Source organism: Medicago truncatula, chromosome 2 (genome assembly GCF_003473485.1).
Source record: "Medicago truncatula cultivar Jemalong A17 chromosome 2, MtrunA17r5.0-ANR, whole genome shotgun sequence".
Classification (NCBI taxonomy): Eukaryota; Viridiplantae; Streptophyta; class Magnoliopsida; order Fabales; family Fabaceae; genus Medicago; species Medicago truncatula.
This window is the reverse complement of record NC_053043.1, coordinates 37,613,132-37,636,830: the sequence shown is the minus strand read 5'-3', so window position 1 is coordinate 37,636,830 and position 23,699 is coordinate 37,613,132. Positions and strand designations below refer to the sequence as shown.

General features: G+C 30.3%; 3 protein-coding genes and 1 long non-coding RNA gene across 7 annotated transcripts; 3 read left to right on the top strand and 1 right to left on the bottom strand.

Annotated features, from left to right (window-relative positions):
• The first annotated feature begins 809 nt into the window (after window positions 1-809).
• Window positions 810-15,452, top strand: LOC11426158 (uncharacterized). 2 transcript variants are annotated; one of them, XM_039830689.1, is made up of 3 exons: window positions 810-1,014; window positions 1,122-1,438; window positions 15,352-15,452. In XM_039830689.1, the coding sequence occupies exons 1-2, from the start codon at window positions 929-931 to the stop codon at window positions 1,429-1,431; spliced, it is 396 nt and encodes a 131-aa protein (XP_039686623.1). In that variant the 5' UTR covers window positions 810-928; the 3' UTR covers window positions 1,432-1,438; window positions 15,352-15,452. The 2 variants fall into 2 exon arrangements, with proteins under 2 accessions (XP_039686623.1, XP_003596291.1); XM_003596243.4 differs by lacking the exon at window positions 15,352-15,452 and having other exon boundaries at window positions 1,122-1,823.
• LOC11410404 (uncharacterized) lies at window positions 5,987-12,372 on the top strand. 3 transcript variants are annotated; one of them, XM_024777370.2, is made up of 2 exons: window positions 5,987-6,195; window positions 11,766-12,372. In XM_024777370.2, the coding sequence occupies exons 1-2, from the start codon at window positions 6,110-6,112 to the stop codon at window positions 12,100-12,102; spliced, it is 423 nt and encodes a 140-aa protein (XP_024633138.1). In that variant the 5' UTR covers window positions 5,987-6,109; the 3' UTR covers window positions 12,103-12,372. The 3 variants fall into 3 exon arrangements, with proteins under 3 accessions (XP_024633138.1, XP_003596289.1, XP_003596288.1); XM_003596241.4 differs by lacking the exon at window positions 11,766-12,372 and adding an exon at window positions 7,263-7,702 and having other exon boundaries at window positions 5,997-6,195; XM_003596240.4 differs by lacking the exon at window positions 5,987-6,195 and adding an exon at window positions 10,925-11,142.
• LOC11408382 (uncharacterized) lies at window positions 14,549-15,452 on the top strand. Its single transcript, XM_003596239.4, has 2 exons — window positions 14,549-14,752; window positions 15,030-15,452. Exons 1-2 carry the CDS (start codon window positions 14,667-14,669, stop codon window positions 15,343-15,345), a joined length of 402 nt encoding a protein of 133 aa, XP_003596287.1. The 5' UTR covers window positions 14,549-14,666; the 3' UTR covers window positions 15,346-15,452.
• A 2,550-nt stretch (window positions 15,453-18,002) lies between these two features.
• LOC11407736 (uncharacterized) lies at window positions 18,003-18,576 on the bottom strand. The gene is made up of 2 exons (XR_003009657.2): window positions 18,459-18,576; window positions 18,003-18,321 (listed from the first exon to the last, which is right to left on the bottom strand). It is a non-coding gene; the product is annotated as an uncharacterized lncRNA (long non-coding RNA).
• Window positions 18,577-23,699: the final 5,123 nt, after the last annotated feature.

Genomic DNA, 23,699 nt, shown 5'->3' with positions numbered 1-23,699 from the left:
TAGTTTTTTTAGTTTGAAAAACTATTGGGATTATTTTTCCATGGATATGTCGAGTTTTATTTTTAGCTGTTGGAGAGAAGGAGTTTTGTTCTTGTCAAAGAAAAAATAATAAGCTGGTGGAGAGAAGGTCGAATGGAAGGAAATGAATGAGGTGGTCTCCTTGAATAATAGGTTTGTTTATAATATTAAAAATAAAATAAAAGGAAAGTTGTTCCCTTGTATCAAAGTTGAAATACTTTTTCTACTACCTTGAATAATAGTTTTGTTTATGAAAAAGATAAGTTTTTAATTTTTTATGCAAACAAAGCAACTAATTAATTAAGTCAAGTTGAAGTTATTATAATATTGTCTTAGTGATCATGAAACAAGTTGTTTTTGTGTGAACACACATCTGTTTGAATTCCAACCGAGTTCCACTCCAACGAATATTGGAATCATAGTTGACTATGCATAGTGTTTTTTTTGGGGCAGCAATTTTTACTTAAAATCAAATCAAATTATTAATTAAAATCTATTCCCTCGGTTTCTAAATATAAGCAAAATTGATTTTTTAGATTCATTTATTTAATGATGTATGTGGTACATATTATGAATCACATACATCATTAAATTAATGAATCAAAAAAATCAATTTTGCTTATATTAAAAAACGGAAGGAGTACATCTTTACAATCTCTATCAAACGACCCATTAAATTAAAATAATTAGTCGATGATTATCTTTCTCAGTCAAGCACATAGGTTGACCATCGAAGTGTTCAAAGTTGACATGCTTCTTTCTTTCTCTATAAATTCAAGTGATTCAATTAATCATCAAGACACAATAAACAAACACACAAACTTTGCAACTGCAAGCAAAGCTTCTTTCTGCATTATTATTTGGGTTTGGGGAGAAAATCAAGTTTGATATATAATTTGTATTATTTCAAATGGCTCTTGCGGCAGGTAGCTTCACCCACATGCCAGTGCTGCCAACCCTCAAATACGAGTCTAAAAAATCTATGAAAATTACCATGTAAGTATATATCTGATATATCTTATTTGTTTGTATGGTATGAACTTATAATAAGGACAGTATATATGCATGAATTATAACTATATTTGTTGTTAATTTCTCTTCAGAAAATGTGCTAACAACAACAAAAACAAAACAAAAGTTGTTGGAAAGAAACCAATGGGTAGCACAGGAAGCGGAGGAGGGGGAACTGGTCCGAAAACAGAGGACGGAGTATTGGAGCCTGATCCAAAAACAGAGAGTGGATTCTTGGGGCCTGATCCGCAAACGGAGAATCCTCAGACACCAATAAATTCTGATGACGATGAAGATCAACTTGATAACACTTTTGCATTCAATCTTACTGGCAAGGAGTGGGTGGTGATTTTTCTTTTTTTGATCCTCTTTGTAGGTTCAACATTGTTTAAAGCACATTAACTAGGACTTATGAGTTAGGAGTTCTTTTAATGAATGGACATTGTTTTAGCATTCTAATTGTGGGGAATTTCGAGTCAAGATCCTCTCCATTTTATATCCTCATCATTTCTTTCATTTGGAGAGATGTAGATTCAATTTTTTTTTTAAAAAGTAAAAAATAATTAATGATTGTGGGACTCACTTAATGATATGACTCACTATCTATTTTATATATCTATCTTTCTCCAAATTGTATACTCCATTTCTTTATCAAATGGAGAGGATCCTAACCCCAGAATTTCAGTTTTTCTTTCATTTTAATGAAGACGTAAATCAAAGTGGCAAATGGATTTGAAATAGTACGTTGAAATGAGAATTGATTATATATATATATATATATATATTCTAAGCTACACTTTGTTTATGTGTCACCTCACCAATATCCCCCTTTCTAACTATTTCCTTACAATATATATTAATTCGTCAAGTCTCACAAGATCCATATAGACAGTAGACTTCTCCTAAAAGTTGTAAAATTGTTGCATGTCTAAGACTGGATTATGTTCATGTAATATTATAGTGTACTTTTAAAAATAAAAATAAAAAGATAAACTATATTCTCTTTAAGATCTCTTTTCTTCCACTTCATTCACCGTAAATGAGGTGATTTAGGGTCTTTTTAATTTGTAATCACCATGTGCATTTTTTTAAAGTTAAATGAGTGGTTTCCGCATATATTAGATTTTTGTTTCATGTTTTTTTACGTGGTTTTATCTAGAGCTGTCAAAACGGGCCGGGCCTTATGGGCCGACCCATTTAGCCTGATTAATTATAGGGCTTGGGCCTTAAATATTGAGCCCGAATTTTAATAGGGCTTTTTAGCCCGGCTCTAAAAAGCCCGGTACCCGTTAGGGCTAGTCCGAACGGGCCGCGGGTAGCCCGTTAGCCCGCATAACAAAAAAATCCTATAAATTATATATATTTTTCAAATAATTCTTTACTTAGTTGATTATCAAACTGAAAAATAAAAGTGAAAATTCAATGAATTAACACATATGAATGTAATATAAAATTATATTTACTCGTTTAGTTATTTATAATTTTAAAAATCAAATATATAAATATCTATAACTTTTTTAAGGGAAGTAAATATCTATAACCATAACGTATCTAATTTATTTAAAATTGTTATCCTCGCCGTTTTAGTTTACGACTAGTGTACGAAAATGTTTGCAATTTATTTTTGTGCTAGACATTATTTAAACATATTAAAAATTTATTTATAAAAAATCTATAGGAGTATTTTTTTAGTACTTTTTTATATAAAAAAAAATGTAATTTTTAATAAGGGCCGGCCCGTTAGCCCGCGGCCCGTGTAGGGCTGGGCTCGGGTAGTATATTTCAAGCCCGTTTTTTCAACCGGGCTTTTTGGCCCGGTCCAATAAAGCCCGAAGCCCGTTAGGGCCGGCCCATTTAGGGTCGGGCAGCCCGTTTTGACAGCTCTAGTTTTATCATCTCTATAGGATGTTGTTTTGTTCGTCGTTGTGGTGCGATGTTGTTTGATTTTCTGCATTGTTGTGTTGTTCAGTCAATTCAGACTGACATATAAACTTTAATTAATTACAAATTGAATCAATAATTAGCAATTATTTGCAGACATTATTTTTATTTTATTTTCAACTTGAATGTTGTGAGATGATTCTCATATTCATCATTTTTTGTTTTCGACGATATTGAATTTGTGTTTATTTCTAATATATTTTACCAATTTGAATAAATGAACATATTTCTTTTAATAAAATTAAAAATAAAATAAACAAAGAGATCTTGGTGAGGGAGAAGCCTCAGAGAAAACCTAAATCGCGCCTCCTTCTGCCTTCCTCTAACTCTTCCTCGCGCCGCCCCTCCTTTTCATTTCTGATGTAGACATAATATTAGGTGGTGTGACGGTTGGTGGTAGCCACCCGCACCACCTCCTTCTAGATCTGCCGGAGGCTGTGTTGTCGGTCGGGGATCTCTGGTGTGGTGATAGTTTGCGGTCTCGCTGCTTTCATGTGGTGGGGTTTTCAATGTCGCTTGTTGTGACTGTTTCAAGTAGCCGCCGGACCACTCTGGCTCGTTTTAGATCTGCGATTTCTCAACCCAGACATGCGGTTTCAAGTTTGCCTACTCACGGTGGTGGTGAGTTGCCGCCACTCCGCTGTTATGTCAAGATCCGATAGGGTCTACCTCAAAAAAATAAAAAAATCGCGGTTGTGGCTCACGGACGGTGGTGGCTGGTAGGATTTCATGGTTATGGAGCTGTAGTGTCGATTTGGTTAATGCAGAGGTGGTTATACTGCTTCAGTTCACGCCCTCACTTACGCCGTCAAACGTGATTCGTTTGCAACCCTTGATCTCTGATTTTCAGATCTGTTGAGATTTGTAGTTGTCTTGTGTTGGGGCCGAAGGTTCGCTGGAGTAGGTTGGGTTCGCTGGGCCGAAGGTTCGCTTTTAGCTTATAGCTTATAAGCTCGTTTGACAAAAAAAGCTTTGTTTGGTAACACTTTTTCACCATGAGCTTATAGCTTATTTCACGAGCTTATAAGCTATTTTTCAGAAGCTATTCCAAATAGCGTTTGAGCTTATAGCTTCTCACTTTTTCTTCCAATTTTACCCTTATTATTTCATTTAAATTGTATTTTTATCCATTATAATTTTTATAATAAGCTACGTAATAAAGACTACTATCCATTTATTCCAATTTTTGTATATATATCAGCTGACCTTTTTTTTTTTTTTTTTTTTGAAAAAATATATACCTTCGTTTTTTTTTTTACGAAACAAAATACTATTATTCTATTAGTGTTACTTTTTTTTTTGAGGTAAGTGTTATTTTCTTTATTCTCTGTTATTAGTATTACTTTATTATTGCTACCTTTTTTTTGTTTTTGAGGTAAATGTTATTTTCTTTATAAAGTGGAAACACTTAAATGATAATAAATATAAGATAAAATTTTAGTGAATATAATTTAATTTAATTTATAATACATAGGGTATATTAAATTAATAAATTTAAAGTATTTTTTTAAAGAAAAATTAGTTTACAAAATTACAAATACTTAAATTAATGATATAATTTTTATTATGAATTAAGAATACCTTTTATGTCATTTTACATTTATCAGCTAGTTGGACCGCTATTTTTACCAAACATTTCAGTTAGCTTATAAGCTATAAGCTATCAGCTAGCTTATCAGCTATAAGCTATCAGCTAAAAGCTATCAGCTAGTTTATCAGCTATCCACTATTTTTACCAAACAGAGCCTTTGTCTCTTTAATAGTAAATCGTTCGGGAGGTGATGAATCTTGAATGGTTTCTGTGTTGGCAGACGATTCATATGCCAACTTAAGATTCACCATTCACTTTGTTTGATTGGTTTGGACTCTGAGACTCGAAAGGGTCGTTTAGCTTGCTGCTAATGTTGCAGGAAGTTGTGGTACATGACCCGCCTCACAGTGGACTGAAGGTTCAATCATCAATTACTGATCGAAGACCTTTAATTAGTTCTAGGATTAATTAGAGGTTGTTACACTTGTGCGTTATTTTAACATTTTGTATCACCCGTTTGGGTCGACTTACACACTTGTGCTTTGGGTGTGTCAGGTTTATGTTCCCCCAACTTTTATATATTTTTTTCTTTTATTTAATAATATTTATGAACATTTTCACAAAAGATTTGAGTAGGGTACCAACTTAGTTGGAAACCACTCTTTTCGATGTCATTTTGCTCTTTAAGAGATCTTGGTGAGTGTCAATAACTAATTAATCAAGTGATTTTTTTTTTTTTTAAGGAAACTAATTAATCAAGTGGTTATAATGTATTATTTTAGCGATCATGAAACAAGTTGTTTGTGTGAACACTCATGTCTTTGAATTCCAACCGAATTCCTCCCCAACGAATCTTGGAATCATTGTTGACTATGCATGAGTTATATTAGGAGGACTATCCATATATGCATTTTTTTTAATCAACTATGCATATAAATTATACAATTTTTATAGATAAATGTTAATAGTAAATTGGATTGGGAAGGATTAACTTGTTTAGTAAATTGGATTGGGAAGGATTAACTTGTTAAAATAGAAATTGAATCTTGAATCTCCTTAACGCTCCTTCAACATCTCAACAAATACCTTTATTTTAGATTCACATAGTTTACATATTTGTGATTGTTGGATCGAAGTCGAACGATTTAGATTCAAAGTTTGTATTTAATTTTTTGTGTGTGGCAGCATTTTTTATTTAAGTGAAATCTAATTATGAATTTTTTTTTTTTCTTTTTTTTTTTTGTGAATGAGAAATATAATTATGAATTAAAATCTAAGATGTTACAATCTTGATTTAACAACAACTAATCAGTGACGGCCTCCAACGTGCAATCCTATTACAAAGGTTGACCATCGAAGTGTTCAAAGTTGACATTCAAACGCTAATTACGTGTTTTAGTTTTCATCAATAGTTGGTAGAGATTCTCATGATCATAACATGCTTTCTTTCTCTATAAATCCATTATTCAAGGGATTTAACTAACCATCAAGACACAATTGAACAAACACACTAACTTTGGCAACTGCAAGCAAATCTGCTTTCTGCATTATTTTGATTGTTTTTTGGAAGAAAATCAAGTTTGATATATATAATTTGTAATATTTCAAATGGCTATTGCGGCAGGTAGCTTCACCCACATGCCAGTGCTGCCAACCCTCAAATATGCGTCTAAAAAATCTATGACAATTACCATGTAAGTATATATCTGATATAACAACTCTCTGATTATATGTGGATATGTTTAAAAATATTTCTTCTTGGTTAAGTAGTTTAGTGACTAGAAATTAAACTCTTAGAAAGAAAAAAAAATAAAATTGAAGGGTCAATATATAATTTTGGAAATATATTGGGTCAATTTGAAGCTTTTGGAAAATTGGAGGACCAAAATACAAAATTTGGAAAATTATAAGAGTGAAAAAAATTTGAAATTCTTAACTTTTAGGTGTCATTTTTAATTCTGTAAATTAAACTTGAACAAAATACTTCGTAAATTTTCATCATTTTAATTTTTTTTTCCAATTTATCATCCAAACAATGAAATTTACTTAAAAATATTTGAATTTCCTCAAAATATTACGTTACATCAAAATATTCTCAATCTAAACATACTCTTAAGGTGGATATTACGTTACGTCAAAATATTCCCCAATCTAAACATACTCTTAACGTTCCTGCCCAACTTATCTATGTTCACATGGACAACAACTCTTTTTCTCCTCTTTCCAGTAAGCATAGTTTTAGTGTTTGGATTAAAAGAGTACAATCGAAAAGATTACCGACATCGGTCACGATCAGGCGGCTCTATATTTTCACATGCACTATGATACTAAAAATTTGTTAATTTTCGTATCAAAAGAAGAATTGTTAATTTGTAGTCGACTTTGGGGCCGATGTAGTGCTAAACAAGAGATTGAAAATTTTAAAAATTGTAATCGACCATATAGCAAACTACATCCTCTGGTCACTGTTATAAACAAAAATCAATATTTTAAATTCAATCAATAAATGATATATGCGAGTCTACATTATACCACATACATCAATTATGAAATAAATCTAAAAAGTATACTTTTACTAATAACAATGATCGGAGGGTGTACACATTAATGACTCATGTTATCTCTAAACACGTTAAAAATTTATTTAGCAACCAGTTTAATTAAGAAACTAATCTGAGATCAATAGATTTTATAATCATTGGACAGTATACACATACATGAATCATGAATATAACTATATTTGTTGTTAATTTCTCTTCAGAAAATGTGCCAACAACAACAAAAACAAAACAAAAATTGCTGCTGGAAAGAAACCGATGGGTAGCACAGGAAGCGGAGGATTGGGGCATGATCCAACATCGACAAATGATTATGATGATGAACATGACAAAAACAAAACAAAAGTTAATCCAAAGAAACCAATAGGTAGCACAGGAAGCGGAGGATTGGGGACTGATCCGCAAACGCATAATCCTCTGCTACCAACAAATCCACCAAAAAATTCTGATGATGATGAAGATCAACTTGACAAAGGCGATGAGTGAGTGGTGATTTTTCTTTTTAGGAAATGGTAATAAGAGTTCTCAGGGCATTATTTAAGCACATTAATTAGGATTTGTTTTAATTAATTTTCTCATGAAATTAATGGATATTGTTTTGGCATTCTTACATTGAAATGAGAATGGATGATAGTTAATATTACATGCTTCTAGTTTTTTAATTTTGGTTTATGAATTACAAAATCACAAAAATGATTATCGGCTTCACGACAAGTTGCCTCTACATTTCACGGTATTGCCTAAAAAATTATACAAATCAGACTATCAACCAAAATATCTCTAAAATAAAACAACTCATTTCAGTGTACGATTGGATCAGTCTTCAATGACAAATGCAGAAGCTGAGCATATGTCAAAGGTTTCTTATGCTGGTTTTATTGGTTGTTTAATGTATGATATGATTTTCATTAGACCATATCTAACACAAGTTATAAGTCAAGTTTTCAAGTCTATGTCCAAATTAGGTAAGTGTCATTGTGAAGTATTCAATTGGATTTTCATGCATTTGAAGGGTACAATAGGTCATGGTATCATGTTGAGTAGTGGACATGGGTATCTTTAAATTGTAGAATATTTTGATTCACATTATGCTGGTGATATGAATGATAGGAGGTTTACAACATGATATGTATTTACTCCAGCAGTAAGACCTATTTGTTGGAAATTACCAGTTTAATCCATAGACTTAAATAGTCTTTATACTCACATGATTGGTGAGAGAATTGACTGTTAACCAAGGTGGAGTTCGGTTGCCAAAAAGTCTTTATGGCTGATAGGATTGGTGAGAGAATTGAGTGCTAAGCAAAATGGATTTCGTTTGCATTGTGATAGTTAGACTGCCGTTTATTTGTAAAAGGTTTAAATATGTCATTAATCTCTACACTTTCACTATATTTTGGCATTGGTCTCTGAACTTTGTAAAAGTTTTGCTATTAGTTCTACCGTTATGTCCAAGTAAAAAAAAAAAAAAAACTAACAGTGTGCCACGTGGATCAATCATTCCACGCCACGTGACACACTAAAAGACAAAAAAATATTCCAATCTATTTATTATTATTTTATTCATTATTTTTAAATTTAAAATATCATTAGTCCCTGCACTTTCAATGCTTTTTGATATTGATCCTTGCATTTTGGTATTGGTCCTTGAAGACTTTTTTTTAAAAAAAAAATTTCAATGATATTATTATGTTTTATTATTATTTTGTTCATTGTTTTCATCGAGAATACTTATTAAAAAAATAAAATAAAAAAGGTGCTAGACTGATTAGACATGAGAAATTAAATTCCTAGGTTATGAGTACTCCATTAGCGAAATACTTTAAGCTCCCATTGGATTAGTTTTCAAAGACAAATGCAGAAGTAGAGCATATGTCAAAGGTTCCTTATGCCAGTTTTATTGGTTGTTTAATGTATGATGTAGTATTCATTAGACCATATCTAGCACAAGCTATAAGTTAAGTTTTCAAGTTTATGTCCAAATCAGGTAAGCATCATTGTGAAGCATTCAATTGGATTTTCATGTACTTGAAGGGTACAATAGGTCATGGTATCATGTTCAGTAGTGGACATGGTGATCTTTAAATTGCAGGATATGTTTATTCTGATTATGTTGGTGATATGAATGATATGAAGTCTACAACAAGATAGATTAATACTTCAGAGAATGCAACTAATATGTTGATCAAATTAGACACCAGTGACACGTTCAAACATTAATTGGATTTTTTACATGTTTCTCGGTGTTAAGTGGGACATGTACCCCCATTTGTCAGAATTTGAACATCGTGCATGATATATTCATAGGGGTTTGATATTCGATAAGGTGGAGATAGTTGAGTATGTCTCATATATAAGCACTAAAGAGAAGCATAGGGTAAGATCCCTTGCCCCTGTGTTTGGCCCAAACATATCTTAGGCCAATTGTTTGTTGTGAGGGCGACTAGAGGCGAGGGGCAGTAGCCCAAACATACATGTCGCAAATTTATATTGTGCACTATTCACATAACTTATTTTTACCATTTTTTTTAACTAATATATAAATACAAATGTTAGAATGTAAGACGTTGTTTGATTTGTCTCAATGAATACTTGAAAATATCAAATTTTTTATTATATATAATTAAAGATATTAATAGTCAAAGTTGTGTATTGACATGTGTGTAATGGTTGAATGCCACATGTATTTTGGAAGAGATGAAATAATAGTCACACATATTTGTAATAAATTTATTACGCACCAACTTTTTTTAATACCCATAATTTTTGTTAAATGGTTAAATAAAGAGGGACAAAGGGAATATTATAAGACATCTCGATAACTATGAATAAATAGTTAACTACGTGAAGTTGAAGTTATTTATAATATTGTTTTATTGATCATGAAACAAGTTGTTTGTATGAACATCTTAAAAAAAAAAAAAAAAAAAAAAAAAAAGTTGTTTGTGTGAACATACACCTGTTTGAATTTAGAAAGAGTTCCTCTATAGTGAATATTAAAATAATACTCTTTTCTCTATTTAATAAGAGACAAATTGATGAATTAAAGTTGATGTAACTACATTAACTTTTATTGATCTATTTATTTATGGGTTAAATATATTTTTAGTCCTTATAAATATATAAACTTTTCGTTTTAGTCATTCTAAAATTTTCCTTCAACTTTTAGTCCTTATAAAATTTTCAAATATTACTTTTGATCCCTCTTTTAAAGTAAACTCATATGTAGGATTCATGTTTTTTAATAGAATTTTGCAGAAAAATTAATAATATTATAAGTATTTTTCCCAAAAAAAAATTAGAATTTTTTTATCAAAATATGAATTTTTATATTTTTGACGGTTAAAATTCTTATTTAATTTATGTTTTGTTAAAAAATTCTAATTTTTTGAAAATTATTTTTACAATATTATACATATTTCTGCACAATTTCATTAAAAAAATACAAAAAGTAAATAAAAACAGGAACTAAAAATAGTGATTGAAAATTTTACAAGGATTAAATGTTAAAAGAAAATTTTAGAGAGCAAAAATAAAAAATTGGTATATTTAAAGAGATCAAAACCTTATTTAACCTTTTATTTTTTTATAAAAAGGATCAAAGAGAGCAATTGGCCGTGCATATAATCTAGATCATACAATTACCAGCATGTAGCACGCGATCCCATCAAATTTGTCCATCCCATTTGTGGGTTGTAACACAAAATAAAATAATTAGTCAATGATTTTTTTTTTTTTAGGGGTATTAGTCAATGATTATCTTCCTAGTCAAGCACATAGGTTGACCATCGAAATGTTCAAAGTTGACATTCAAACGCTAATTACGTGTTTTTGTAACATGCTTCTTTCTCTATAAATCCATCATTCAAGTGATTCAATTAACCACCAAGACACAATTGAACAAACACACTAACTTTGGCAACTGCAAGCAAAGCTTCTTTGTGCATTATTATTTTGGGAGAAAATCAAGTTTGATATATAATTTGTAACATTTCAAATGGCTCTTGCAGCAGGTAGCTTCACCCACATGCCAGTGCTACCCACCCTCAAATATACGTCTAAAAAATCTATGACAATTACCATGTAAGTATATACATAATACAAATAACAATTCTCTCCTTATATAGAGATGTTTAAAGACATTTCTTTTTAGTTAAGAAGCATAGTGGCTAGAAATTCAATTCTTAACGTGAATAAATGAGGAATCTGAGGTTTAAACTTCGATCATTGGATATATACTGAAATGTCTCTGCCAACTTATCTATGTTCACAGGGATAAATACATTTTTTCTTTCTTTCTAGTAAGCATAGTTTTAGTGTTTGCATTAAAAGAGTATCACCGAAAAGATTACCCAGCTTCGCTCACGACCAGGCGGCTCTACGTTTTCACATGCACTATGATACTAAAAATTTATTAATTTTCATATCAAAAGAAGAATTGTTGATTTGTAGTCGACTTAGAGGCCGGTGTAGTGCTAAACAAGAGATTGAAAATTTAAAAAATTTGTAGTCGACCAGGTAGCAAAGTACACATCAGTGACTCATGGTTTGTTGAATTTCTAAATCAATTTCTAACACGTTAAAAATTTATTTAGCAACCAGTTTAATTAAGATACTAATTTGGGATCAATAGATTTTATTTATAATCATTGGACAGTATACATGAATGACGAATATAACTATATTTATTGTTAATTTCTCTTCAGAAAATGTGCTAACAACAAAAACAAAACAAAAGTTTATGCAATGAAACCAATAGTTAGACCAGGAGGAGGATTGGGGACTGATCCGCAATCGACAATCAATCGACGACCAATAGGTGAACCAACGGGTAGCACAGGAAGCGAAGATTTGGGGACTGATCCGCAATCGACGATCGATTCCCATGATGGTGAACCAACGGGTAGCACAGGAAGCGAAGGTTTGGGGACTGATCCGCAAATGGAGAATCCTCAGCTACCAACAAATCCACCAAAAAATTCTGATGATGATGAAGATCAACTTGACAACACTTCTGCATTCAATCTTACTGGCAATGAGTGAGTGGTGATTTTTCAATATGAAAAATGATAACAAATGCTTTTAGGGCATTGTTTAAGCATAACAAATAGTAATTTTTATATTAAAAATTGTATAGTTATGATTTTTATATGTGTTAGTCTTGCATTTTCAAGACAAAATTTCTTATTATAGGTTTCTTAAACAATGCCTTTATCGTAGGTTTCTGTTTACCCGTGTTTTTGTAAATAAGATTGTTAGTTTTAAAAGGTTACTTGCAGAATCAAACTAGAAATAATATGATATATTGTGCAATATTATTTCAGAAATTGTTTAAATGTTCATCATATTGTTAAGTTTTAATATGAATAAGATGAAAGCAACTGCTTGATTCGACTTAATCAAACAAGTTCTTAGTAATTTTCTAATAAACTTGACTTTAAAGATAAAGACAAAGAAGTTTAAAGAAAACTAAATTGCATTGCATTAATAAAGATGTTCATCAAATCATGTTACATACATTCTGTTACTCTTTTCTCTCTATGCTGGATAATTCGAGTATGAGAAATCTTGCTAATGATTTGTGACCCTTATTTCCTAAGAAAAACTAACATATATATATATATATATATATATATATATATATATATATATATATATATATATATATATATGAGAAAATAACTAACAGACCAACGGTCCTAACCTATATCTATTCGACATACTTGACTTCTACTTCCACGTGTCTTGGACCTTTGATATTGCCTCTTCAGAGAGGATTTGAATGCCTCCAAGTCGAATTCAAAAGACTTGGAACGACTCACATATTGAATTTCATCGAATGCAGTCATCACTTTGTATTTGAAGAACTTTTTCTTCGACTACAACCTTACCTATCGAAAATGAACACTTAAAAATACAAGCTAACAGTTCCTTAGAATACTTTTTAGCAAGTTCCTTTCTCTTTTTATCCTCTTTGTAGGTTTGACATTGTTTAAAGCACATTAATTAGAAGTTGATTTAATTAAATGTCATTAAATTAGTGGATATTGTTTTGGCGTTCTTATTGTTGGGAATTTAAGTTTTTCTTTCATTTTAATGAAGACGTAAACTGAATTGTCAAAAAGATTGGAAATGAGAATTAATGGATATGGTTTTGGCATTTTTACATTGAAATAAGAACGGATGATAGTTAATATTACATGCTACTAGTTGTTTTATTTTGGTTTATGAATTAGAAAATTACCTTAAAAGACGTATCACCAAAAAGATTGTCGGCTTCACGACCAATGGCTCTACATTTTGTGATAATGCCTAAAAAAAATATAAACTAGACAATAAACTACAATGTCTCTAAGATAAAACAACCCATTTCAGTGTACGATTACTTTAAGCTCTCATTGGATCAGTTTCCAAAGACAAATAATCACTTTAGTGTACATTCACTGAATCCCCAATAATCACTTTGGGAGATAGCTTGCTTAATTGAATGTCACATGTATCAGAGAGCTTGAGCGAAAGATTTACCTGATTTTGTCGCCACCGTTGCCAGGCGAAAACAATGATTCTTAAGAATAGAGATGAAGTGTCGTATGGAGAAAACCATAAAAGCCAAAGTAACGACGAAAAAACGACGAGGAAACGAGGAAGAATCCTCACCGGAGCCTAGTCAAAGAGTGTAACAGTCGTCGGAAAATGACAGTTATACAGAGAATAGAGAATTCTGCTTAACCTTTTTTGACCTTGCATCCTGACCCCTAGCTAACATGAAAGAAAATAATAGAAATTCTTTGGTGGTTCTTGGTTTTCTACTCCTTCCGTCAATTTATGGATTCCATTCCACAACATGTTTATTTCTAATACTAAACTAAATGAATGAATATCGTTTGTTTTCATAAAAATAATATCAATAATTATTCCATCCATCCCTAATCACAAGACTATTTATAAAAAATAAAATAATTTGTCCCTAAATATAAAACATTTATAAAATTTTAGATGCACTTATTATTCATTTTCCACACATGTCTCTTATTAATACTATCAATTTATCATGAAATGTGAAATATTAACATTAAATATATCTACACACAAAGCGTAATTTGATAAAAGTTATACATATATATAATAAATTTGTTATTTCAACAACTTTTTTTAATATCCGTACTTTTTGTTAAATGGTTGTATAGAAAACGACGGAGGGAATATTATTTATACAATCTCAGGACTATGATAAATAGTTAACTAAGTCAAGTGGAAGCTATTTATAATATTGTTATATTATATTGATCATGAACCAAGTTGTTTGTGTGAACATAATACATCTGTTTGAATTCACCTGCTGCAACCTTAATTAGTCAATGATTTTCATCCACAGTCAACATTCAAAGTGTTCCAAGTTAACATTCAAACGCTAATTACGTGTTTTAGTACTTTTCATCATTAGTTGTAACATGCTTCTTTCTATATAAATCCAATTCAAGTGATTCAACTAACCACCAAGACACAATTGAAGAAATACACTATTTGGGAACTAAATGCAAAGCTTTCTTTCTGCATGATTATTTTGGGAGAAAATCAAGTTTGATATATAATTTGTATTATTTCAAATGGCTCTTGCAGCAGGTAGCTTCACCCACATGCCAGTGCTGCCCACCCTCAAATATACGTCTAAAAATTCTATGACAATTAGCATGTAAGTATATATATATATATTACAACTCCCTGCGATCAATAGATTTTTTTTTTTTGTCAAGTAGTCTAGTGGGTAGAGAAATTCATCTTAAATGTGAATAAATAAAGTGTCTGAGGTTCGAACCCCGTTCCCTGCATATATATGCATTATCCCTTACTAAGTGAGTTAAGCTCACGGGATAAGATCAGTAGATTTTATAAATCGGTTATAATAAAGTATCATTGGACAATATAGATGAATGATATTGAATATAACTATATTTGTTGTTTCTCTTCAGAAAATGTGCTAACAACAACAAAAACAAAACAAAAGTTGATCGAAAGAAACCAATAGGTAGCACAGGAGGCGGAGGATTGGGAAAAGGTCCGGGAACGACGAAAAATCAGCGACGTAAACAACCAATGGGTAGCACAGGAAGCGGAGGAAAGGGGACTGATGCGCAAACGGAGAATACACAGATACCAACAAACTCTGATGACGATGAAGATCAACTTGACAACACTTTTGCATTCAATCTTACCAGCAATGAGTGGGTGGTGGTTTTTCTTCTTTTGATCCTCTTTGTAGGTTCAACATTGTTTAAAGCACATTAATTAGAGTTGTTTTAATTAATTTTCTCATGAAATTAATGGACGTTGTTTTGGGATTCTTATTGTGGGGAATAATACATTGAAATAAGAATTAATGATGGTTAATATTACATGCTACAAGTTGTTTTATTTTGGTTTTTGAATTCAAAAATTGCCTTAAAAGGAGTAAAACCAAAAAGATTACCGCTTCTCGACCTGGTGGCTCTACATTTCGCAGTATTGCCTAAAAATTGTACAAAGCAAACTTTAACCTCGATGTCTCTAAGATAAAACAACTCATTTCAATGTGCGATTAACTACTGTATCTATGGGTGTTCATGGTACGTATATTGTGGCTGAACGGATATACTTCAAAATCTCTGGATGCTTCAAAATCTGTGGATTACCCGTTAAACAGATATCCGCACAGATATAGATAAGGTACAAATTTCATATTTATCCAACGGAGCAGACACAAATATCACACTATCCGTGTCCATGAATATCCATTTGCATTCTTAATTATGCTTGCATTCTTAATTATGAACTATGCGAGCTCTCTTGTTATAGGGACAATTCACATCTAATCTGGTGAAACTTTGGAAACAAGATCTCGTAGATTAAAACAACTAAGAAACGATTAGGATAACATTGGAGAACAAGTTAGAGCACGCAGGCGGATAAGATCGAAAATATATGGAAAGTTAGTTGGATAACATATACACGAAACATATTCTTTAAGAAAACACTACCAGATAATGATCAAATTATTAATTTAACATTTTTTGGTGATAATATATATATATATATATATATATATATATATATATATATATATATATATATTTAGCCTAATAAAAATCAGAACAGAAATTCGAAAGCAACATTCCAACCAGCTGGATAAGCATTAAGCTAAAACAGCACTTCAAAACTCTTCACATCACATATGCTCTATTATGATAAGTTCTAATTTAGAGTGTTTTTAGTCTTTATTTAGAGTGTTCTAAATAAAGTTCATGGATTTTTATTTTTACTTTGGTGCTATTTTACTGTAAAATGTTAATTTTATTTTCAGGATAAAAAATGAAGAATTTAGCTGAATCGGGAGCAAAAACAAAGAATTATACTAGAAGTTGAAAGTTAAGCACGACTATGTACTCTGTGCCAGATTTTTCCAAGCATAACCAGAAACTTAAGCATGACCCGTGCATGGATGAAGCACAATCATGCACCCAATGCAGAACAAAAACGGTTGTTACAAACCTTTAGAATTCTATGGTTTATAGCTTGTAACTCGAAATGTCTTGTGTATGATGTTAGGCTATAAATAAACCTCATTTATGAGGCAAAAGACATGAGATTATACTTGTAAATTTACTCTTAAGTTGAAATCAAATCCATGCATTATTCTTAAGCATTTGTTCTTCATTCGCATTTCTTTATTTTCTTGTCACTTACTTTATGTTGTTTACATTTCAAGCAATTTACTTTTATGTCATTTATCTTTGTGTCTTCATCTTTTAAGTTTTTGTCTACTATGATCATATGTGAGTAGATTTTTCTAGTCTTGGAATTGTTAAAATAATCTAATGATGGAATCCTAATCAAACCCAAGTCTAAACTATGCTCCCTCCGTCCCACAATAAATGACCTGTTTGAAAATGTGCAATTTTGACCTAACTTACTTTGACAATATTTTTCTACTAATATACAAATATAAATAATATCATATAAGATATCGTTAGATTCATCTCGATGAGTATTTTCAAAATATCAAATTTTCATAATTTTTCCAATATATTATTCAAGATATTTAAACTCAAAATTACGCATTGGTATGCCTAATTGGGTCAACTGTGTCACTTATTAAGGGACGGAGGGAGTATATTATATGAATTTATGTTCTAATCTAATCTCATTGTTTTTTTTTTTGACAAGGTCTAATCTCATTGTTATTAAATTGTTATTTAATCATATTTCAAATATCAAACAAAATACTGAAGGTGAAGTTTGATATTGGATCAAATGAGATTAGACAAGATAATCAAAACACGAGAATAGTTTTGAGACAATAAAGTTGTACTCAAAGGTTTCATTGATGATCAACGACGAAAATAAGTTTGATTATTGTTTTGAGAATACATTCATGTATTCTAAGATGAAACATGAAATACCAAATGCACACTTTGTTCTTAGGAATGAATTGATTATAAAATAGAGAAATAGATAGGAAATGTCAATGGTTTATCATTATGATTAAAACCCCAATCCAAAGACATTTTATAATTTCTAAAACTTTTATCAATTAAGACATTCCTCTTAACGGAAAAATTCCCTTTCAACTAATCAAAATTAAAAATTAGATTGGTAATCACTTAAACAGTTAAACTCGGATTGATATTTTTTACTACTCGGTAGAATCGTGCACTTACAGGTCTATCAAGTTTTTGGCGCCATTGTCGAATAATTAATGACATTAATCGACTTTTTGGTAATGATTAGACTGAAATCTTTTGTTTTCTTTAAATTTTCTAGATTCTCTTATTCTTCGAATTCGAAGAGTCTGAAATCTCAGAGAAATTTCAACCAATCAGTACATTCGTTGTCTTATGAGTAAAAGAGATAATCTAACGAACAGAAACATATTCGTTAATTATAATTTGTTCATTCCACAAAGCATATTATCATAAATTATTCAGTATTCGGAGCCTCTAGTTACATAATTACAACTATTGAGATCATGGTGAATTCATGTTTCTTTTTGGAAAAATATAATTTTCAGCATGAAGTATTTGTTGCATGCCAATCCTTTTAGGACTTCTATTTTCATCATCATGATCAATGACACTCAAGTTGTTGGTGACATAATTAATAAGGCTATCAAGTTGAAGACTTCTTGCTGTGCTTTGAAGTATACTATTTGTTTTTGGATCACTTCCCCCTCCTCCACTTCCGGTACTTTTTGGTGATTTTGGTTTAAATCCATTGTCACGACAAGTTCTGTTCATATGCAACAAAATAGTTAGTTCATGCATGTATACTATCAAATGCTAATTGTTATGCAAATACTAATTAAATTATTAATCATATGAGAATGTTTACTGGATGAAAACATTAATCAAGGTATATATACTTACATGATAATAGTCATAGATTCTTTAGTGGAAGATTTATAATTGGCTGTTTGCAGCATTGTCAAGAGCTATGAGAGAATAACACAAAAAGCTATCTTATCTTATCTTATATAGTAGAAAATGTTAGTATGTTCTATGTTTTGTTGTAGTATATGTTGTGGTAAGGTTTAAGATTTGATTTATAGGGAATGAAGTATGTAGGAATTATTGAAAAATATTACAACGCGTAAGTTTTCATCAAATTTTCAAGCTTCAACACTTTTCCTTCCTTATTTCTATCGGTCCATGGTCAATTTTTGTTCTTGCATGTGGCACATTATTTGACTTGACTAAGCACGGTAATATTTTCTATACTTTATTTAATTTTGTTAGAATATCTTGTATATTTTATGTCAATATGTATACATTTTTTTTTTTTTGAAAGAATGTCAATATATATGCATGGTTAGAACTTTTGTCTTTCTTTGCACGAATTGTATGTCTTTCTTTGCACGAATTGTATTATAGTAATATATAAGTCTTCATCATTTTTAGTCTTCTCTTTTACAAAGGTGACATTGTAGACGTGTGTCGAGAGGCGTAATGAGGAACCAATCAAACTTATATAAGTTAAATTGACAAACAATAATTGCATTTTTACTTCTTATATATAATGGAAATGTTAACCTATGATTAGGCATTACAATAAGGCGGGTGGAGATGGTTTTACCTTCTTCGTCCCTATACCCTATTTGCATATACTTATCTGTTACCTTATTCATATCCAGTAAGGATCAGAAATTAAATCACTTCCTTGTATCCGACGGGTTCGGGTATCCGCGGCTCATCTTCATCCCTTCGGTGGATAATTTTTGTTAATAAAAATAAAAGTATTTTTTTAGCTCCGAGTGTAATGTTGTAATGCATTATCCAACAAAGAGATGATGACGATCAATGACTATGGTGATTGAGAAGAGAGGCCAATAGTGTGAGATATGGAAGGATAGAAGAGAGAACTATGATAAGTGAGCGTCATATGAAAGACTAAGACTCTAACTGTATGAGTGAAATGATTTAGAGTTTGAGTTTCTATTTATATAAAAGGCGTATTAAATTGAACTTGTACACTTAGGACGCGTTTAAGTATCGGTTTCAGGTGGGTACATATATCTCTGTTACTCATTATGTACTCGTGTTTTCAATTCGGGGAAAACCCATACGGAAATCCTGTCAAAGTGGAAAAAATCCGTCAAATTAGATTTGGTTCGGACCGGTACCCGTGAATATGAGTTCAGGTGTCATGCCTACTTATAATCTTATGACACAAGTTATGAAACTAAATATAATATATATATTTTTTAATTGTGTATTTAATATTTTAAAGTATAAAAACTTATTTTTTTTAAATATGAATTTATCTTTGATTAATTCTTTTTTAGTTTGTAGTTAACTTGACCTTATAAAAAAAATTGTCACAAAATTACTTTTGCATGGCGACATATGTCACGACAATTGATCAAATTAGAATGTAGACTTTCCTCTATTAATTAATAAAATTGAAAATATGGACTTTTAGGTCTGAACTCATTCCATCTCTTTTCAAAAGTTCAAAGAGTTGGACCATTTGCTTGGTTATTATAATCATTCAAAAGCAAGGATGCTAGTGGGTACGAGTACGAATACAAGATACGGTTACTATAACATGAACATGATAGTGTTAAAATTTCAATTCACAACAAACACACTCTTATTATGATTCACTATTTTTATAATCAATCAATTTTATATACATAAAACAGAATAAGTATGAACTAAATCAATATATCTTTTAATATTTGCTAGAAGTTCACACTAAATCGATATATCTTTGATAGAAGGTTATAGTGGAATTATACATAAATCAATATATCAAATAGTTATTCAAATATCATTACTTTTATCAATATTTGCTAGAAGGTTACACTAAATCAATATATCTTTTAATACAACAAACACATGCAACAAACACACACGATGAAACAACTAAGAACAAGACTATATCTTGATTAAGTTTATACCTCATATACTCTTAGGCTAAATATCAGTTTGATCCCTTTTTTTCTTTCTTTTTTTTAGGAAAAAGATAAGAAAACTATTTGACCAAAAAAGACGAAATTAAATGAGTTAAAGGCTTAGAACTTAAATTCTAAAAAAGGAAAAATATCAACATAACAATTAACATACTAATAACTTTTTCCTGAAAAATAAAAATAAAAATCAAAGACCTTTCTTTAACACTATTTTGCTCTCTATATATATTTATAGGATTGTGACACTTATAATAACTTTACATGGCGACATTGAAACGACAAATAGATCAAAGGGAATGTAGAATTTTCTACTCGTTCTTTTTCTTTTAAATTTTTTCAAAGAGATAGAGTTTTTCAAAATTTTCAAAGAAGTAAAATGTTAACTTGGTTGGTATGTAGCTTGATAACTTAAAGGAGATGGATAGTTAACTTGATTGAACTAAGTGTCTTAACGGAGTTAAGATTAAAGGTTTAGGATTTGAATTTTTGTAAAAAAATAAAATATTAGAATAGCAATTAACATACTATAACATTTGTGATTAAAAAAAATTGATTGTTTATCTAAAAAAGAAATATTTGATTTTTATTTTTACAAGTCTAAAATCAATTGCATTCATATACAAAATGTTGTGATAGATTAACGGTGTAAATTTCTTTAATAAAGTATACAAAATGTTAGGGTGCTCAGTCAAATAAAGTGTCACTAGCAAGGGCATAGCCTCTTTATTTTACTTTTGGTTACAAAAATAAATAAAACAAAGTGCCACTAGCAAGAACAAAGAATTGGCCATCAACCCCGTTGAAATAAAATTCAGTGTTGAACTTTACGCGTTGTATTTTTCTTCAATAATTCCTTCATTCCCTATAAATCATACCTTCAATCTTATCACAAGATACAAAAACAAAACATAGAACATACTAACATTTTCTACTACATTTTCTCATGGCTCTTGCTGCCAGTAGTTTCATCCAAATGCCATTAATGCTGCAAACACCCAATTATAAATCTTCCACTAAAAAATCTATGACTATTACCATGTAAGTATATACTTTAATTAATGTTTTCATCCAGTAACCATTCATATATGCATAATTTAATTAGTATTTGCATTAATTAATTAGCATTTGATAGTATACATGAACTAACCATTTTGTTGCATATGAACAGAACATGTCGTAACAATGGATATAAACCAAAACCGAAACCAAAAAGTAGCGGAAGTGGAGGGAAGGGAAGAGATCCAGGAACAAATAGTATACTTCAAAGCACAACAAGAAATCTTCAACTTGATAGTCTTAATTATGCCATCAACAGCTTGAGTGTCAGTGATCAAGATCATGAGAATAGAAGCCCTAAAAGGATTGGCATGCAATAAATACTTCACGTTGAAATATGAATTATAGTTTTTCATTCTTTTTTGTTTATATTTTTCCAAAGAAAAATATAAATTTTGACAAGAATTCACCATGGTCTTGATAACTGTAATTATGCAACTAGAGGTTCTGGTTGTTGAATAATTGATAGTAATTTTCTTCTTTGTAGAATAATAATGAAAATTAACTTGAACTTCATCTTGAGACGGAAGGAGTATTTGTTAAGAAAATAAGTTGTTGAATTGATGACTCAATTATTTTTAGAGTACTTTTAAATGGTGACATCTAACAATCATTAAATGGTGAAATTAATTCACTTCGTACATTGTGGTACAATGCCAACTACCAATACATTAAAAAAAAAATGAAAAATGTTAACAATTGTCCTTGAGACATTGGTTAAAATACTAAAATAAGTAAGTTTGCATCGAAAGTGGTATAATTATTGCTAAGAAAAAAAAGTAAAGATTTGAATTTCCAAGACAAAGTTTCTATTAATGGAATCCTTAACTATTGTCCTTAGGGTATTGATTAGCAAGACCCTAAAAAAAAGTTCTCAACTTTCCTATTTATTTCATGGGTCATGCTAACTTGTGCTCGCTCTTAGGGCACAAGTTAAGGAGCTTAAAATAGAATTAGGTGATAAATTTTAGAGTAAATTACACTAACCTCCCCATAAAGATGTTTGAATTACACTCTCCTCCCTTCTTATATTAAAATATACACTTCCCTCCCCTTTTATTCAAAACATATTAGAAAATATTTCACTCTCTTTCCTTGAGAGAAACTTGAATTACATTCCCCTACCCTTTTATGTTAAAATCTACGCTTTAGTCCCTCAATTTTATTTTATTTCTAATAATCTAACAAAAAATAATCTAACACACTTAAAAGAAGAATAGCACTGCGGATTCATTTTAATATAATCTAATTTTGAATACATATCTTTCTCTATTTTTTATTCACAATTTCACTAACATGTAGTTTTAAACCCTATTATAAAATATGAAAGAACCTAAAATAAAATTAAAATATGTGAAAAATTACTAAAGTCAATTAAGTATTGACAGTTAGATTATAAAGAAACGAATTTATATTTTTTAAATGATGATTCAAAATTAATATATATTATATAAATATTTATTTATGTTAAAATAGATAAGTGTAGTCCATATTTAATTATTAAGGGAGGGGGTTGTAATTCAAGCATCTTATAGGGGAGGGGAGTGTAAATTTTACTTTTCAAGGGAGGGGAGTTTATATTTTAACATAAGAGGGGAGGTGAGTGTAATTCAAGCATCCTTGAGGGGAGGGGAGTGTAATTCACTCTAAATTTTATATTAAAAAGATAACTTTTGAAGCTTTTAAGATATTAAATGTACAATTTCAAGAAAAAATTTATATATTTGATTTCTTAACATATACCTCAAGGGCACAAGTTAGCATTTTCTTTATTCAATACTCCCTCCGTATATAATTATAGCCAAACATATGAATACAAAAGTACATTTTAAGATATTAAATGTACAATTTTCAAGAAATTTTTTATATATTTGATTTCTTAACATATGCCTCAAGGGCACAAGTTAGCATTTCCTTTATTTCATACTCCCTCCGTTTATAATTATAAGCAAAATTTACTTTTTAGGTTCATTCATTTAACGATGTATGTCGTTCATAATATGGATCACATACATCATTAATTGAATGAATATAAAAAATTAAATTTACTTATAATTAGCAATCATTTTAAAATTTTCGATACAAGTTTACACAAACATTTTGTCAAAAAAAAAGAGTTCATACAAACATCACTTGACTG